We start from the raw sequence: 20,169 nt of genomic DNA on the forward strand, positions 1-20,169 counted from the left end.
GAAGTGCACACAGCGACCGATGGCACTTAAGCGATCAGTAAAATTTTTACAAATGTTATTATAGCTATTATGCTGCATGAGTTAAAAGGTCTCAAAAAATACTTATAGACCATAGACTTAAAAAATAATAATGACTACACTATTTACATCACAACGCGGACAAACAACCCTTTTTGTACACATGTTTACTGTCTGGTACAGTCGACCTGCAGCCTTCCCACTATTGGCCAGCTATGTTGTCACGTCTTTAATATTATTTTTTTTTTTTTATTTTTTTTTATGAATATCTTCGGAATTATTCGATTTCGTTTAATTCTACAGTTTAATAAAGTAGGTTTAAATATTCCATAGATGTATGAAATAGTCCTTATACTACAAATATAAGTCGTGATACTGTTTTTAAATAAGGAATAAGTTTCTTTACAATATGAACAACACCGATTAGAGGCGAGGGACCCTATTCATTCATTTATTACATTGTAGTACGTGTCGCACGTGTGCGGAAAGCTTTGTTGCCGCTATCTCCGCGGCTGTATTAACGCATTTTCTTAGCTTTGTAGTCCTTAAAAGTGTTATTTTATATCGACTTTTGTGTTCAAAAACTATAAAATATTGGTTCGCTGGCATGACCAAATTTTTTGCACAAGAAAATTGACTTGTAAATAATCCTTTAAGTCTTGAATACGACTTTTGACCTGTAGGCAACTCTCAATTTACCCATGGGCAGTCAGTGGCGTTGTTGTAGAAAAAAATGTTTATACAATACAAACAATAAATAATTTATTAAGTAAAATGTAAAATCTGGAATTTTTTCTTTTACATACATTATTTACTTAACTTACATTGTAACAAAATCAATAATTTTTTATTAACCCTTTTAGATAATTAAATATCTGTTTTTAATTAAAAATATATTCCGGTTTATTCTAAAATTATCTTCAGAATCTAAAGTAACGTACAGAAATTTTAAAATGAATTACATTATGAAACAATATTTTTTAATATACCGGTCGTCTCAAAAGTGGGCTCAACGATATAACTTTTTTTATTTTTTCAGACTAAAAAAAACACGATTTGTATGTTAGTAAGGTATAATGACATAAATTAGGATTTATTGACGTATTTTCAAACTTGTTTTTGGTCTCTTCCTGTTTCACCGGAAATGGAATTACAATCCTTTTGATTTTATAAGCGAGGGCGCCTCGGTAATATTGCATTACTTTAATTCGTATAATAAAAATGAACACTCTGAATAGAATGACATTCATATGACAACAGAATATTATAATTAATTAAAAAAAAAAAAAAAAAAAAAAAAAAAAAATCCAGTTTTTTTTCAATCCATAGAGTTTTTTAAATTCAAGGAGCCTTGGAAAAATAGTTTGATCGTCTAAATTAGGTTTCGTGTCTTGTCAAGGCCAGTTAAAAGATGTACAAATCTTTTTATCATACATAATAGATTCACAATTTTTCAAAATGGAAACAAGGATGACTCATAGGCATATTTGGAAAAAGCATTGTTGTTATGAAATATATTGGATACCGAACACACTGGTATTTCGAGTCAAATGTGTCGTTATGAACCGGCGTGGTTGACAATTATCAAACTTAAAAACAAGCATATGCGAAAATGTCAAGTGACATAGTGAAGTGGAGCGAGTTCAGAGTGTCAGTTCTATCGAATAGAAGTAGAAATATACCGAGGGTGCCGTTTAAAAATTAAAGTTATAGTCATTTCCGAGGTGAAACAGAAAGTGAACCAAAAACAATTGAATGCGTCCATCATCCTAATTATTTCATATACTTAGACCATTACAAATCTTGGTTTTTTTATTTGATGTAGAAAATTAAAAAAAAAAAAAATTATGGGGGATGAGCCACTGTTGAGACGCAACCCGGTATAAATAAAGACAGTGAAACCTCTTGGGGAGTTAAATAATATTGTAAGTTTTTATTTGTATTCTAGCTTCCTATCAACTTCCTTTGTTTAATGGAACCAGGATGTTAGTGTTTTCTCTTAATCTTACATATAACGAACGTCACTTAACAGAAAAAAAATTACAACAAATCATATTTTTTTTTCTCACTCCCTGTCGCCGTTTCTATTATATCTTTGGAATAGTGATCTCCTGTTTTGATTAGTATTAGGGGTTGTAAATGTTTGACTAAAATTAATATATTTAATTAATTAATTAAAAAATTACCCTAAATTTCGATTATAAAATTTCTTCTAAACGTGTATTTTATTATTAGTTTATCCTTGTTGGACTCTAATTGTTTTTCTTAAAGCTTTTTATTAAAAAAATTTTTTTTTTTTTTTTTCTTTTAATAAAATAAAAAAAGTTAAATAACGATTTTTTTTTTTTTTTTTTTTTTTTTTCTTTCATTAAAATAAAAAAAATTTACCCGGACTATGATACGGAGGGTTCAGGTGTACTTGAGAAACGAAAGACAGTGTTGTGTTTCTCGCAGGAAGTGCGGTCAAGGGAACGAACCGTACGGAACAGAGACAACCTATCGTATCGCTCGTGAGTCGCACTCGTTTTATGAACCTAGAAACAATAACAACCGACAATAACATTAGACATGTCTGAACGCATGTCCCAGGCTATTATTGAAATGAGATGCTCAGTCATGATTTTTATCTTTAAGTCATGATTATATAACTTCTGACCCATATTACTCAGGATATTAGATTTATTTATTAGTGTATATGATATTACAGGGTTGTCCGAACTGTAATTCGGAAACTTCGGTCAGCGATACCGGGTGCGTCTCAAAATGGCTCACCCCCCTATAACTTTTTTTATTTTTTCAGAAAAACAACAGATTGGGTATGTTACTATATGACATAAATTGGGAATTATTTGCGACGGTATCATTGTTTTGACGGTCACTTCCGGTTGTTCACCGGAAATGACTACATAAACTTTTGATTTCTGACAAGATAGCTAACGAGTATTTTTACTATCATTGCGATGCTAACTGAAACTCGATGATCGGGCTTTGTTATTTAACTACCTCTGTTTATTTTATAACTAATTATTTATGAAAAATAACATAACGCAACCGTTACCACTTCTAAAAAAATGAAACAAGATAGACAATAACCGAACACGTAGACGATCGTCCGCCTCGTGAAACGAAAAACGAAGTCGGCGCTCTGCATCACCCACGAATATTCTATGGCTGCTCGAAAGCAAGTTGCCAAAAAATCAACAGTATGGATGGTAAAACAATGTTATTTCGTCAACCATCGATACAGGCGGCGATATACAACTGACAACGGAGTGGGGAATCCGCTACGGCGAACGTAGCTCCTTCGGTCGATACCGTCGATAGTCGTATTTACAACCAGCTTAAAAATAATGAGGAATAAAAGAAGAGCAGGTTTTGAAACAGTTGCGTGCATAACGCCTGGCGGTGGAGATAACAGGAGTGGGAAAGGAACGCTGCTGCATCGTTCGATTGTCGATGGAGGCTCGCATACGGGTGGAGAAACAGTCCATCTTAGATATTTTGTTTTTCAACCTGTTACCAGCATAACAGGGCGGCGGTCGAGATAATCGTAGTGGGAATAGGAATGCTGCTGCATCTGGTCGATTGTCGGTGGAGGTTCGAAACAGGTTTGAGAATAACGCATCAGTTGTCTTTAGATACAATTCTGTTCAACTGTTACGCAGCATAACGGACGTGAGGTCCAGAAATATTAATGGCTGGCTGTATGTCAGGTACTTACTTATTGAAGTTTGCATATTTTAGGTATTTATTTATTTTTTTTTTATTTTTCTAGTAGAATAATATTGTTAAGGATTTTTAAAAATGTATACAGGGGTGTTTTGGAAAACATCTGGTCATGGTGATTATCATCACGATCCTGCTCTAAAGCCTGACTCGGTAAAAAGCCTATTTTTATGAAAAACGTGATTGACCTTTAGTTGTGTAGAGGGTTCGATAAGAAGGATTTTTCTCTTTCGAAACTCGAACTTCTTAAGGGGGTGAAACTATCCCTCAAATATTAAATAGTTTTTTATTTAAAAAACTGGTGAAGTTTTCGGAAAACTCTTAAAACACGTATATTTATTAATTGTTTTTACATATTTTAAGATTTTTAAAAAAATATATTACAGGGTTTCATAGAAATATGACCTTTGAGTAATCACAATTATTCTGTTTAAACTGCTGACGTTTAAAGCTGATTTTTTGCAAACTGGATTGACTGGGGGTGTAGAGGTCGATAAGGAGGGGTTCCTGAATCTCAAACCCAAACAGGTGAAAACGCCCCTCAAAATATACAATGATTTGTTATTTATGAAACGGTTAGTCTTGGGAAAACGCCTGTGAACACGCATAATTATTTTGTTGTTTTTTTACATATTTATGAAATTTTTTAAAAAAATCATACAGGGTGTTTCCAAACAAATTGAGTATTGATTAACCACGATTCTGCTTAAAACTGCTCGGCGTTAGAAAGCGTTATTTTTGGCAATGTGAGAAAAATTTTTATCAGTTTGTATGTTAATTGGGAGAATTCTTGTTTTGCTTTATCATCATCACCCTTAAGAAAATTATTAAATTCGACGCGAAACAAAAGTCGCGAGGGTAATCACGCTAGTGTTAAGTGGTATATAAATGTAAACTAATTAAATTCGAATCTAGTGTGAGTAGTTGGCTTATCTTTATGATAGAATATACTCACATTTCTCTAAATATTGCTTATTTTTGACCGCAAATGGTAAAAATTCATACTAAGAGCTTCTCGCCCGTTGAGCGAGATGTACCCTGTACACTGCATGCAATTCAGGATCTACGCGGATCGAGGGGCAGGGTGTAGGTAGATCGGAATGTTTAGGTATAGACGAGTGGCAAAATTATGGCTTTTTTATATTGCAATGTTGTAAACAGCGCTTAATTTGTAAAACAACCAACGTTTTTAGAGAGGTATTTAGATAACAATCGATATTTTGAAATGTAGTTTTGACCACCCTGGAAATACTACCACCGAGCACGTCATTGTTGCAATTGCGTTATTACGCCTGGCGGTGACCGTCTCAATACATCTCAGATATTTAGCAGTAATATAAAGAAACCTGTAATTTATTTAGGAAAAAAAAAAACTGTTATTTTAAGCTGTTTTTTTCATAAATAATTTTTTTTTCTAAATTTTCAGTTTTTGATTCATCCTGTATATAAAATAACAGTTTTTGCCCATCACTAGTAAAAAATATTTTAAAAAAAATTCCATTTGAAAAAATCTGAGAATATGAATTTAAAATACGCTTGGGCATCTTTTAACCAGCCAGGATAAGACACATATAAAAACATTAGACCATCAATCTATTTTATCCAAGGCCACTTGACAAAAATTAGTGTTTTTAACACAGCCATGGCACTGTAGATTGAAATTTAAAATGGGAATTTGTTTTTGAGGATCTATGTCAAAAATTGAACGATGATGATATGTCATTCTGATTCAAAGTGTCATTTTCCTATCGAATAAAGTAAAAAATACCGAGGGTGCCATTTAAAAATAAAAGTTGTAAGTCATTTCCGGTGAAGCCGGAAGTGACCGAAAACAAATGAATACGTTAATCAATCCCAATGTTAATTCATAATCTATTAACATACCACATCTCGTTGTTTTATCTGAAAAAATAAATAAAGTTATAGGGGTGAAACACTATTTGAAAAACAACAAATAAATAAAAAAAAAAAATATGCAAAAAAAAATTAATTTAATCATATTATATAGCCTGAAAGAAATAACGAACAATTAAATGTAACTAACTTACCAAATCGACGTCCACCATATACTGGGTGGCGAAAACAAACACGCCAGGGGCTGAAGGAAAAGTACCATAAAAGAACCCGTAAGTACTTAAATCTAAAATTTCTGAACTGTTATATCCCGCATGTAAAACACTAATAACTTCTCTGGTAATCAAAGGCAAGGCGAAATTCCTCAAGTATTAAAATAAGGTTTTTTAGAAAAAGAATAAATAAGAAATGTTAAGAAAATATCTAAAAAAATAAAAAAAAAAAAAAAAAAAAAAAAAAATTTAAAATAAAAGATTGAATTCTAGGCAAACCAAGTTTGTTTTGAACGTCCCTGTATATGTAGAACCGTTGTTAAGAGACTTACAAATTTTAAACCATGATCAATATTACCGGCTGAACCAGAGCTTAGACAGTAGCTCCAGTCAATTTATGGATTTTTCCGACCATTCTGAGTCCTAGAAGAAAGAGGGCGCTAGCTGAGAACGCAGAGCCTAACACCTGAAATATTTTTAAGATCTTAAAATTCAAATTTATTGTATTTTTTGAAAAAAGAAATTATTTTTTGTTTAATAAAAGTAGTATTTTTTATAATGCTATTCATAAGTTGAAAAAAAAATAATTTTGAAGAAAAAAAAAAAAAAAAAAAAAAATTTCCAAACAAAATAATAATAGAATTTAATTATTAAATAAATTTCTGATATATGATTATCATAGAAACTAAGGGATGTATCTTCCTATATTTTTGTAACAACTATTCCAGTACATTTTTTGACAATTATCATCTAAATATACTTAGAATAACAAAAAATTGTATCAAAGATATTGTTTTGTGTATCTGAATACAGAATCTCAGTGCAAAACAAAAAAATCTACTTTTTGATATTAAAAGAATAGAAAGAATTCAAAATTAATATTCTATAGAATATCGACTTTAGGTTATAGCAAATACTTAGTAAAATGTCTCTGATCATTTTATGATAAATACAGGGTGTTCTTTGAAAGATATGTGAAAAAAAAATATGAATGGTTTGATAGTTTATGTTATCCATAGAACATCAAATAATTCCTGTTGATTTGTCGATACAAAAACTACCAGGTGTTCAATGAAGAAAATCACAGAAAAATACTGCAACTGTAATTGACTCATCCTAGAATTATATTATATCAAAGAACTTAATAGCTAAAATAATAAATTAACAAAACTTACATTAAGGACTCCAGCTAGATACAGTGGTACAACATGCTTACTGATATTTCACCACATGCCCGCGTAGATCATGGAAATGGATTATAAAAATATATTTTTCACTATGACAATCACCATCTTGAACCGCTTTTTGTGTAAGAAAACTCCATTGTTTATGCTGGGATTCCCCTCAACAAGCAGAGCTTCTTCTTCGTCCCCTGGTACACTTTGTTTTTTACTGATTTCCATTAATACAAAAGATACTGGGTTTAAAATGGCCAAACTTATAGGCGCCATCAAATAGAGGTATGAAGCATATTCTGGATGGGTTTGTTTTTATACAGGGTGTCATTGAAATAGTGTAAAAAAATTAACTCATAGGCGTGTTTCGGGGGTTAAAATTGTACTAACCTATAGGGTATCCTATGGCAAAGTCGTTACTTTGTGTGCAAAATATGGCAAATATTCCAGCTCTTCCCAGATTCAATGGTCTCCCTACTAGTACTGTTACAATTATCACAGAGAAAAAAATTATACTTTTTGATATTAATATAGATAAAAGGAACATCCAGTTTACTGAACTTAAATCTAACTCAGCCAGCGACATAAATATCAAGGAAGGTAGAGAAAAGGTCCCTACGAAAGTGTTCATTCCTTTGGCTTCTGTTTCTGAGACGAGATTCATTCGGCCAGCTAAATACCTGTGATAATTTGATGGTACAAATAAGGTAAATATGAAGGATATGATCTTACCCGCATAATATAACTGCAAAACATTGTAAAAGAGCAGGGTAGATATTATCAATTGATGCTCCAAATTTTGCTTCCTCCATTTTAGTTCAAATTAATTTACATTCCTACTAAATCTTGAATGGGTAAAATTCAGTCTGTATTCCTAAAATATAACAGGATCTTTGAAATATATAGTGTGGGTAGTAAAAATCAATACATACTTGAGAAGTTTTGATTTTAGCGAAACTTTTACTAGCTCACATTGTTTTAGTTTAAAGGTAATCGTTGTTTAATTCATGATTCACCATCCAGTGAGTTTGAACTTAAACCTTGAACCGTTTTCATTTTATATTAAACTTGCAGAGGTTTGTAATTTCGTAATTAATTTAGAAAAATAAATTTTGGCCAATTTTGGCGAAGGTAGACGAATAGCTGATTTTGAAAAGTCACGTACGTAGTACATACCCATAGAATATAGAATAAGGAATGTCCTTTGTCTATCACTACTCTATGGTATAATGTATAACAGGAAACAAGAAATTGATCTATGGTTGTCTGTCAGTGTCAGTGTGTTTTGTGGTGGTGTCAGTTGTCAGATTATTAAATTTTAAACCAATGCCCTCTATAAAAGATCAGCCTCCGGGCGGACTTTTGTTTACTTCATCAGCTGTACATACTTAGATATTGGGTTAGATTCTGTATTCATATTTTGTCGGTTGATTTTTGGTATTATTTGTTATTGTAGTGCAAAAAACTCATTATTTTGGTGTTTAAGTGACATAAAGTACTACCATTTTTTTTCGATCATACGGTACCAGATATATGGTCACTCTGTTTCTCATAAAAAACACGAAACATTACACGTTTTGTTAAGTGCTTTAACCTAAAAGTGCCCATAATTTTTTTATTTATCGTGATTTTTGTGTGTGTTTTTTAAGACTCTAACAATTCATCAATAAAGCTTAAATGGAGTGTGTTTTTGGTGATGTGCTTCATCTTTGTTGTATTCCTGGTGGAAAGGATAGTTATACTAGGCAGCTTAAAGTATCCGGAAGAGCAAGAAAAGTGGGTACGAGTAATAAATCAAGACAATTCTATTGAAAATATCTTTAATAAATTTAAAATAATATTCTCCCAGGATGGTATTAAAGAAAACTTGACAATTATGTTTATTTTATTCATATTGTGGAATCTCCACCCAAGTGTTGTTGGTTCAGCTTCGATAGATTCAAACACGTAAGATAAACACGTAAGTAGGTATTATGATCTAGGGAAAATAAAGAATATGTGTATTAAAGATCATGAAAAAGATTATTATTTTGAGTTCAAAATTAAAAAAGATTTTTGTAAAGACAAGAATGATAAAGTTTAAAAGAAGAATGTGTTTTTGTTTGATAATATAATGTATGTAAAGCAAAACATATATTTGTTCAGTAATTTTTACTGAATAGTGTTGATTATTTATAATACCAAATTAATATCAAATATTTAAGGGATGGCTGAATACAATATGAATAAAATTGGTATATTTGCAATACAACATTAAGTTTTAAGAATAAAGGTGTTACTAAAAATACTATGAAATTCGTATTTTTTTGTTTTAATTGGTCGAATGTTATTTACATTTTATGTAAGAATTATACCGTATCATGGAAAAAAACGGCGTCTAGTTGGCTTGGAAATGAACATCGATGACATTCCCTAAATAATTGTACACATAAAATAATTAACTAGAATTTTACAATCTTGGAAAATTTGATATTCTTGAACCTTGTTTCTAAATATTCTAAATTTTTTGATTTTCTTGGGATTTAGGTTCGGGAAAAACGCTGATTAAGTTTTCATTTGGGTTTTCATTATTTTTATTTGGTTTAAAAAAAACGTTTTGGCTAACATTATAGCCTTCATCAGTGTTGTGTCATATGAAAAAAATAGTGTCGAATATAATCCAAAAAAGTACATATAAAATATTCACACCACGCACCACATAATGTTTACTGCGTACCAGGGTTCGGAAAACTACATGTTAGTTTTAAAAACTACATAAACTACATTACATGTAGTTAATGTAGTTTATGTAGAGGGTGTAGTTTATGTAACATATGTATGTAACTTTCAAATGTCAAAGGTATGATATGAGGTTATAATAAGTTAAAGCTTTAGAAAACACATAATGTATTTAAGAAAACAGAAGAAATATGGCTTTAAATATAACCATTCACATCATATTATTTCTCCTCATTATGACTCCTCATACAAAGCAAAATTCTTCATAATTTAAAAAATATGTGGTCATCTTTTGATAAGTTTATATTAGTTTATTAATTGCAGTAAACATTATGTGGTGTGAATATTTTATATGTAATTTTTTGGATTATATTCGACACTATTTTTTTCATATGACACAACACTGATGAAGGCTATAGTTAGCCGAAACGTTTTTTTTTAACCAAATAAAAATAATGAAAACCCAAATGAAAACTTAAATCAGCGTTTTTCCCGAACCTAAAAATCCCAAGAAAATCAAAAATTTTAGAATAATTTTACATATAAAATGCCAGCGATTTTCATTTCATAGCCGTCGCTGACGCCTTTTTTTAGATGATATTGTATTATTTGTAAATATAATTTTTCGAACATTGATACTTGCAAAATATACATATAAATTTTGTGAATGCAAATAATAATACATCACTATTAGTAGATATTGAATGTTTTTTGTTAAATTAGATCGATTTTCAAACCCCAAAATTTAAAATATATTTACATTTTACCCAATATCTTATGTAATACATTATTTGTATATTGTAAAACATTTGCTGCATTTGTATGGTTCATAGTTTATTTGCCAAAGTATTTATTAATTATAAATAGGTATATATGTTGTCGTTATTACCTGTATATTATGTATTTTTCATGTAAACGATATCATTTTTAAAATACAAACCAAAAATCTGAGGAATAATTGTGTTTTCCATGTATTCTACAACATATTTATTAATCCGTAGTATCTAACTAGCGTGACGTCATAAATCTCGTCCTATGGCTGATCTATTAGAGACGGCATTGTTTAAACATATTTTAAATTTCTTCCATTTTTAGATGACTTTTTGGTACTTCTGATACTGATACGAAAAGCATAGTTTTTCCAAATTTTAATCAGATATTCTTGCTATATTTTATTTCTACGTTAAACCGACCATCTTTTAGAAATGGCAACAGATCGCAGCGAATACAAACCAAAAAATGTACTGAGAGACCCATTGTTCAACATGGAGAGGGCCATCCTGGCCCCTATGGGACCAGTCAGCTCCTTGTGCTTTCCAGACAATTTTCTCAAGAGAAATTCACCTTTCACCGATTTGCTTTTAGCGGCCACGGAAAGGGGAGATGTCCACTTTTGGAATCTGATAGTAAGTAATAGCATAGTTATTTTATATAGTTTAAAAAAATGATGGCTGTCGTAAAAAAAATGACCACGTTTTTTAAAAGCGTTTTAAGCAAATTTTGCTTAAAGCAGGCTTCAAAGTGTATTTCACATTAATTGCATGGAGATTATGTCCGTATTACCTATATTCGCTCTGAAACCAGCTTTACTCAAGTCGGTCTTAGAAAAAAGTGGGATTGACCTGAAGAAAGTTCAGACACGCTTAAAAGTCAATTGTACTTGTTTATATCTGTATTTGAAGCCAGTTTAGCTTTGACACACTCGAAATACACTTGTTACAGGGTTTTATTGAAATTTTAGGACCGCCACTGGGAGTTCAGACATGTCATGACTCGGAATGTGCCGATTCAAAAGATCCACGTAGTTGAGAACGATATTATAGTCCAGGACAGATATGGTACGGCCACGATATGGAAAATATCCGGCCCAACTGTCTTCAGGTAAGTATTTTCTCACTCTCCCTCTCCTATATTTATATTGAAAACTATTCAATTTTAGTATGACCAGTGCAATGAGCCACTTCGGAGGGTATTGTCAAAGTGTTCTGATTGATAACCACATAGTACTACCCCACGATGGTTTTTCAATTGAGGCTTATGACCTACACAATGCCGACAGTGTCAAAAAACTCACACCCACTATGGAGAGAGGAGAAGTGGGGAAAACTATGTGCCAGGAAAATTTTAAAATCAAAGAAACTAACTATTTGCTTGTTGGCTACGAGAGTGGTAAGTAAAATCGCACTTTATTTATGTTATAATGACTAAAATGGCTACTTTCTTAGCCGGTCCCCGATTATTTTACCGGATCGGAGTATATGTGTAGGAGCTAATTTATTTATAATGCAATCGATTTGAGCTCCGGCACCGGCACCGATATTGCCGGCGTGTGTGAAAGCGCGCTAAGACATGAAAAAATATGATGATCATGATTCTTAAACGAAAAGACGATTTTTAACGGAGGAAAGAAAATTAGGTAATTATTGAGAAAACTGGAAATCGTCCGATTTTCACCAAAATTGGTATACAGCCTATTTTGAGGTCGTAGATTACGAATCTGAACTTTTTTCTTGGCGGTCTCTTACCGTTTTTCAGAAAAATGGAAAATTATTTCAACATTGAATTTTTCTTTATTTCGGCCCTATAAAGAAATAATTTCACTATATTTTCATTATATTATAGTTTATCTAAAAGCTACACTTGATTGGGGATAGAAAAATGTCCAAAATTTTACTGAAAAACACTTTTCTTAACAATATAGCAAAGAAAATTGAGACCAGATGGAAGTTTGACATTTGATGGAAGATGGAAGTTTGACCTTCTTTCTCTCTCCTATGTAATGAGAGACAAATATATTCTATAGTACGTTTTCCCATTCTGCTAATCCTGCATCAATAAGCTGTGCAAGATTTCCTTAGATCTAATCTAGAAATTTGAAAATTTACAACGTTGCCATATCTTCTATTTTTTCGGGTGATTAGGGATTTTAAATAAGTTACCTATTATGAGATCGACAATATTAATTATACTTGCCTATATTCACAAAGTTACGCGGAAGAGTTTTGATTGCATTGGTTTCAACTTCTATGCGGAGGGGGTTAATCTTTTGTTGTTATATTATATCAAAAAAAGATTAACCCCCTCCGCAAAGAAGTTATATAAAGACTATTTATAACCATAAAATAATAAATACAAGAAGAAGTGTCAAGTCAATGTTAAATTATGGAAACAGCGTGGCTGCCTGGGTAACTAATTTTCAGATATGGCGGCTGAGACATTTGACATGGTTTGACATGACATAGACACTTCACTGACATGACAATTTCAATTTTATGAAATTTATTTCCGTTTCCGGTTTTTAATGGCGGGCTGTTCAGGAGGTTTAAATGAGGGTTAATATACTTTTTACTTTTTCTAGTAGTAAATAATACAACAAAATTACTCAAAAATATTTATTTGGAATTTAGAACAATGTAAATATGCAAATCAACACAATTAAAGAGCTATAAACCCATAAACTACTGTATCAATATCAAAATATTTAAATAACATCAGAGATGCTGTGTTAAAGTGAAATAGTAAAGTAACAATGCACTGACTTACAGAAACTTGAAGATAAATAAATGTTTTCACAGCTTCACGGGCGTAAAACTAACTGGAAGCAAGAAAAAGACAACAGGAACCCACGCAAAACCTGGAATCAAAAAAAAAATATGTAAAAAAAACATAAATATAGGTACATAAGACTGTTGTGAATTAAATCAAACAGGACTTGAATGAAAATAAAATGAATAAAAAATATGATACACATATGATATACATGATATGATATACATCTAATACCTCATTTGTATTTTAAAAATAATCTACATACATAGCATTATTGCTATGAAAATACATAATAGGTACCTATGTGATATGTAATTACGCATTTCTGTTCATCTTGTAGATAATTAATGTAGGCTAATAATATTTCAATAATCATAATTTACCTTGTGTAACTTGCTTTCAATTGCTCAAAATCTCCGATCAGTCTTTAAAGTAGATATACGGAAAAATCCTTGGCAAAGAATATCCCAAGATCCTTGGATCTAAAGCTAAAAAAATATAACAGTTAATATATTACCTATTTTTACATATAATATGGCCCATACCTACTACACGCAGAAACGTCGATTTCATCATTTTCTTTATGTAATTAATATCATATATACTTTATTAAAGTGTTAACAAGGAACTTTATATCAAAAAACATCTTTGTACTTATAAATTTCCGCCGAAATATCATAAACAAGCTTCTAATCAAATCTAAACGGCAAAAATTAAAATGGCGCTCGACCTTGCCAGAGGCCTCGGGAGTTGACACATCGCTGACACACAGACAAAAGAAGAGGACGCCGACGTGCATAAAAATGTTCCGTAACTGAAATTGACAGAAATCATATAGAAATATTCAGATTTTTGTATAGGACAGTCTAGAAGGCCATGCTTTCTGCCTGGGTAAGACCGCGCCAGAACTGTTTCCAATTTTCCGGTTTACTGTCACCCCCCTGTTTATAACCACGAAGTTGCACGAAAGAGTTTTGATTGCATTGGTTTTAACTTCTTTGCGGAGGGGGTTAATCTTTTTTTGATATAATATAACAACAAAAGATTATCACCCTCCGCATGAAAGTTGTAACCAATGCAATCAAAACTCTTTCATGCAACTTCGTGGTTATAAATGGTCAGATCTCGCTAGATCTCGCTAATCCCAGAATGAGCGAAAAAAACACGCTAAATTTAGGTTTAGCATTGGCAACGTTGCTTTAAATGCCAGAAACACATAACCCAACATTTTCAGATTGTTGACAAATTTATTTTAGCAAATTTTCCTCTATTATGCATAGAATTGGTTAAAAAAGTAATAGAAAATAGCAATAACATCATTGTTTATTGAATGCCTAACAAAATACGTGCTAGAAAACCTTAAAAATATGAGAAATTAAGAAAAGTTCGATGTTGAAATAATTTTCCATTTTTTCTGAAAAACGGTAAGAGACCGCCAAGAAAAAAGTTCAGATTCGTAATCTACGACCTCAAAATAGGGTGTATACCAATTTTGGTGAAAATCTGACGATTTCCAGTTTTCCCAATAATTACCTTTTTTTTTATCTGCAAAATATGCTGGCCGAAGTTTCCGGAATACAGTTCGGATCACCCTGTATACATTTAATATTAAGTTTTTAACGTTTTTCTTTTGTAGGTTATGTAATTTTGTTCGACTACGATACAGGGAAGCAATGTAGCAAAGTAAAACTCGGTGAAATGGTGACTCGTATCACGTTTAACTCAGTAGATTACAAAGGGATAGCTTCCAATGCGTTCAAGCCTTTGAAAATTTTTAAGTTGAACCCGGAAACACTGGAATTATCCATGTATGATCCTGGAGTACAGTTTCCGAAAGAAGGTGCCCAAATTGTGAGGTTTAGACCCGATAATAAGATTTTTGTTACCGGAGGATTTGATGGTAGATTGAGGTAAGCAAAAGTTTTTTATTTTATTTGATGCCCAAGGAGAACAACAGTGTGTATTGAAGTGAACTTTTGTGAACATATGTATCTTAATTTAGGGCATCTTTTAAAAATATACAGAGTTTTACAGGGTGTCCACAAAAAAAGTTAAGCATCTAAGTTTTGTTTTTCGTAACGGAACACCCTATATATTAATCGATTTTTGGATTCTAGAAGAAAAATAAAAGTGGGTTTCATTAGAGAAATATATGATTAAAATGTCAGCTTTTTGAGATATTTAACATTTTCTAAAAATTAAGTTCAAATTTTAAATTTTGGTAAAAGCTACCTAAATTGTAATTTACCCTGTATAGCGTGATACTTAGTTTAAATATCCATTGTACGTCAATTTAAATTAAAATTTGACACGAAAAGTTATACAGGGTGACACAAAATTGGTATTAAACATTGGTCAGTTCTAAAAGCAACTTACTCCTTTATTTTAAAGGGAACACCCGGTATATTATTTCGATATTCAATGGAGAATTCGTGTTCCTCAAAATACTCTTAAGGTTGCCTACCCCGCGGACAAAGATTTTCATAGATATTGTCAATTTAGATTACATGTAGATCTTTATTATTTGATAAAATATAGGATATTATGTCTGACGTTACTCCAACATAACTGTCAAATTAATTCAACTTAGCAATCTAGTTATCATCCTGTGTTAAAAATGGAAATTTATCCTTCAACATATATTGATATTAATTGGTGTGCGCCCAATCAAAAAAAGAAATGAAAATATCTAGGAAAATCTTTGTCTAAGGGATAGGCAACCTTAATAGTATTTTGAAGAGATATGAATTCTCCATTGAATATCGCAATAATACATATACTGGGTGTTCCATTTAAAATAAAAATAAGTAATTTGTTTTTAAAAGTGACTATTGTTCAATATTAATTTTGTCTTACCCTGTATAACTTTTCTGGTCTAAATTAAAGTCGGTTTAACATACAGTGTGTGGTTGTTTTAACTAAATATACACACACCGGAAAAGTCTAGGGATATTACAATTTTATCCAGCCATCGTCAGTAATTTTATTATTTGCATTTCTGATATAATAAAATTAAAATAAACAAATAGTTGACAGGACGTATTGGAAATAAAAATGCGAAATTTACCGAATTTTTCAAATTTACCTTGATTTTTATTGAAAAAATACCCACATTTTTTTAAATTCTAAACTGGGAATTAAAAAAAAAAAGATAAAACCATTTTTACTTAATAAAGGGTATGGTACTGTTTGGTATGGTACTCTACTGTTCATTACAGCCCTACATGGTCTCTCCATGCTCCTCATCAGGTTGGATATCGCCTGCCACGCTGCATTCACGGCCCGAACCAGATCCCTATGAGTTTCACGAGGCATACCCATTCTCAAAATTCTTCTTTGGACCGCGTCCCATACGTGCTCGATGGGGTTGAGGTCAGGAGATTGTGCCGGCCAGGGTAAGATGTTTAATTGATGAGCATTGATAAACTCACTTACCACTCTGGCTGCTGAGAATGAAGTTTCTCCCAAAATCATTGGCATATGGTAACACAATTTCAAGAAAAACGAGATCGGTTTTTCGGCCTAACTGTACTCCTCCCCAGACCATATTATTGTTACACCTTGATAAGGGTGCACTTCCTGAACATGATCCAACCGAATAAGATTTTCCGGTTCTCTCCATACCCTAAGCCTTCTCGAATCCGGATGAATTCCCAAGCGTGACTTATCCGTGAAGAGAACATTGGCCCATTGTTCATTCGACCACTGAACATGATCTTGAGCCCACAAATATCGTACCTCTCGATTTCCTCTCGTTAAGGGTTGATCTCTCCAGGGGCGTCTGCTTCTTAAGTTGACCTCTCTTAATCTATTGCGAACATTGTCAGGACTAACGGTTACATTATGTGTTTCCTGGAGAATTAAACTAAGCTATGGTGCTGTAAGAGTCGGTCGGCGTCGAGCATTTAATTGTAAAAAATGATCTCTGATGGGTAATAATGCGATGTCGCCCTGTGTGCCTTTCATTCAGCAACATCACCACTTTCACGGTAGCGTGCACTTAATCGCGATATTACACTTTGCGTTGTATTTAATGCTCTAGCTACGTCGATTTGACGCATTCCAGCTTCGAGCATACCCATGACCCTTAGCATTTCATCTCTGTTAAGATGTCTACGCTCCATAATGTCGTTTAATACTAAACAGAGTTATTTGAATGAATTCTGGCCAGTTATCATAAAAACATAGCTAGTACAGGTTAAGTTCGAACAATTGATGCTTGGTGCTTTTTATACATTTGACAAAAAATGCACAAACACTTCTCCAAATATCCCAAATTTAGAAATAACTAGTGTGACTACTTCGTTTCAATCGAAGTAGAAAGAATCGGCCTACAAATATGTGGTTGTTTATTCAAAACATTTATTTTTAACTTTAATTAAATGATATCCCTAGATTTTTCCGGTGTGTGTATATCAGGCTATACAGGGTAAATTCTAATTTACGTAGTTTTTATTAAAATTTAAATGTTTTTTTTTTCATTTTTAGAAAATATTAAATAATATCTCAAAAACCTGACATTTTAGTCGTATGTTTCACTAATAAAACTCACTTTTTTTTTTCTTGCAGGCTCCGCGTCGTATGAGAGGCGCCACCCTGTATAATTTTTTTTTTGTTACAGGGTGTTCTGCGGAGAAACTTACAGACAATTGATAGTATTAAAAGGGCATAGAGGGCAAATTTTTGATATTGTATTCACGCCACTACCCACGCAATTTTGGAAGACGAAAATCTTTGCCGTTGGTGAGTTGGTACCGTGCGATCGAGAGAAAAAATCGGCGTCATAGAAGGCTGGGAAACGCGAACCGACGGTAATTTTGACGAGACCAAGCCCTAGTCTTTTCCCGGCCTTCTATGACGCCGTTTTTTTTCGATCATTTATAGTAAAAATTAAATCTATGTTTTTTTTTCTTTTTTTTTATCTAGCTGGAGAGGATAGCGATATTTCTATATGGAACGTTTGCCATGATTATTAAGTTTTTCCATTTTACTCTCGTTTATGCGTACCTTAGATTTGATGTAAGTAAATTTCTCATAGATTAATCGTTTTTATTTTTCTGTATAGGGTGGTCCGAATTGTATTCGGATAATTTAGGTAAAACATTCTGCAGATAAAAATACGTAAAAAATTTCCTATAAATGTATGTATTAAAATGCTTCATTTTAAGAGATACAGGGTGACGCCAGAGAACGACAGTTTATATTGAATTGAAATTTTGTAAGCATATGTAGGTTAATTCGGAGCACTTTTTAAAAATATAGAGAGTTCTACAGGGTGTCCCCAAAAAAAGTTACACATCAAACTTGTGTTTTTTGTAATTGAACACCCTATATATTAATTGATTTTCGGATTCTAGGAATAAAATAAAGGTGAGTTTTATTACAGAAGCATATATGCCTAAAATGTAAGGATTTTGACATATTTCACGTTTTGTGAAAATGAAAAACGAAATTTTAATTTCAATAACAGCTATATAAATTATTATTTACCCTGTATAGCCTGATATTTAATTACAATAACCGATGTGTGTTGAACCAAATTAAAATTTGACTCGAAAAGTTATACAGGGTGGGACAAAACTAATATTGAACATTGGTCACTTTTTAAAGCAAGTTATTCCTTTGTTTTAAATGGAAGACCCAGTATATTATTCCGGTGTTCAATGGAGAATTCGTATATCTTCTAAATGTTATTAAGGTTGCCTACCCCTCAAACAAAGATTTTCGTAGATATTTTTATTTTTATGATTTTGTAGCCAGCAGATCTTTATAAAAAAATGTCTATACCGATATTCCGGATATTTTTTTGTTTTATCTGACACAAAATGATAACTAGTTGCTAAAGCTGAACTAATTAGACAGCTATGTTAAAGTAACGTAAGACATATCACAGTCGCCCTAGATTTTATCAAATAATAGATAAATATCTACTCACACTAAATCATAAAAATGAAAATATCTAGGAATATCTTTGTTTGAGGGGTAGGCAATGTTCAACATTAATTTTGCCTCACCCTGTATCACTTTTTCGATCAGGTTTTGATTTGATTTAAAGTTTAGTAGTTATTTTAACTACATATTAGGCTATACCTGGTAAAGTCCAAATTGGGTAGCTTTGATTGAAATTTCAAAATTGTTCTTTATTTTTAAAAAAATGTTAAACCTTACATTTCAGTCATATACTTCCTTAATAAAACTCACCTTTTTTTTCTCCTAGAATCCAAAAATCAATTAATATATAGATTGTTCCATTAGAAAAAACACAACTTTGATATGTAACTTTTTTTGGGGCCACCCTGTAGAACTCTTTAGAGCCTCCGCGGCGTATGAGAGGCGCCATCCTGTATATATTTCATTTAAAATCAAGAACAATTATTATTTTATACTTAAGAGAGCTTGGCGTGGAATTATGAACACCCTGTATGATTACCTGTACAAATAAAAATAAAAAAGACTTTTACACCCCTGTATCTCCGAAACGAAACCATTTTAGGACATAATTTATACGAACTTTTTTATGTGTTTTTAACTGTAGAATTTGTTACATTCCCAAGTTTCCCGATAATTATTCAGACCACCCTGTATATTATTAAGACAGACAAGACCGGATGCTTCGATACCAAAACGTAATTTTAAGAATAAATGCCATTTTATCTGCCGCATTTTTTTTTTCTCTATAAAAACGATAATTTTTTGTTGTATTGTGATATTTGTGTAGGTTTAAAAACTATGTATTTGAAGAAATATTTTTTTTATATTAAGCTGTAATTATAGCAAATAATTTTAAATGTTTTAGTTTTAAGTGTTTTTATTTCTTCCTAAGTAGAGAATACCTCTAATTAAATGTTAATAATTGTTTATATACTTATTTAAAACACCCTATGTATACAGTACATTTTTTAAGTGATTATTTTTAA

The 20,169-nt window shown here is 31.8% G+C and overlaps 2 protein-coding genes and 1 long non-coding RNA gene across 3 annotated transcripts in view; 1 reads left to right on the top strand and 2 right to left on the bottom strand.

Moving 5' to 3' along the window:
• The window catches only part of LOC115887471 (integral membrane protein GPR155), a 27,666-nt gene extending 20,365 nt beyond the window's left edge, over positions 1 to 7,301 (bottom strand). The window contains exon 1 of the mRNA XM_030906916.1: positions 7,154 to 7,301. Within this exon, the coding sequence (XP_030762776.1) occupies positions 7,154 to 7,261 (108 nt within the window). The 5' untranslated portion in view covers positions 7,262 to 7,301. The remainder of the gene's footprint in view (positions 1 to 7,153) is intronic.
• Positions 7,302 to 7,405: 104 nt separating this feature from the next.
• On the bottom strand, positions 7,406 to 8,140 carry LOC115887472. The gene is made up of 3 exons (XR_004051085.1): positions 7,918 to 8,140; positions 7,718 to 7,859; positions 7,406 to 7,665 (listed from the first exon to the last, which is right to left on the bottom strand). It is a non-coding gene; the product is annotated as an uncharacterized LOC115887472 (long non-coding RNA).
• A 2,637-nt stretch (positions 8,141 to 10,777) lies between these two features.
• LOC115887528 (guanine nucleotide-binding protein subunit beta-like protein 1) lies at positions 10,778 to 18,492 on the top strand. Its single transcript, XM_030906988.1, has 6 exons — positions 10,778 to 11,109; positions 11,445 to 11,584; positions 11,643 to 11,872; positions 14,889 to 15,162; positions 17,874 to 17,995; positions 18,179 to 18,492. Exons 1-6 carry the CDS (start codon positions 10,909 to 10,911, stop codon positions 18,226 to 18,228), a joined length of 1,017 nt encoding a protein of 338 aa, XP_030762848.1. The 5' UTR covers positions 10,778 to 10,908; the 3' UTR covers positions 18,229 to 18,492.
• The last annotated feature ends 1,677 nt before the right edge of the window (positions 18,493 to 20,169 follow it).

Source organism: Sitophilus oryzae, unplaced genomic scaffold (assembly GCF_002938485.1).
Source record: "Sitophilus oryzae breed Bouriz unplaced genomic scaffold, Soryzae_2.0 scaffold_576_pilon_pilon, whole genome shotgun sequence".
Lineage (NCBI taxonomy): Eukaryota > Metazoa > Arthropoda > Insecta > Coleoptera > Curculionidae > Sitophilus > Sitophilus oryzae.

What these genes read in the sequence shown, in the direction of transcription:
- LOC115887528 (XM_030906988.1), top strand. Translation starts at nt 10,909, where the DNA reads ATGGCAACAGATCGCAGCGAATACAAACCAAAAAATGTACTGAGAGAC. An exon ending in TCCGGCCCAACTGTCTTCAG is followed by an intron (nt 11,585 to 11,642) that starts GTAAGTATTTTC and finishes ATTCAATTTTAG; the next exon opens with TATGACCAGTGCAATGAGCC. An exon ending in GACGAAAATCTTTGCCGTTG is followed by an intron (nt 17,996 to 18,178) that starts GTGAGTTGGTAC and finishes TTTTTTATCTAG; the next exon opens with CTGGAGAGGATAGCGATATT.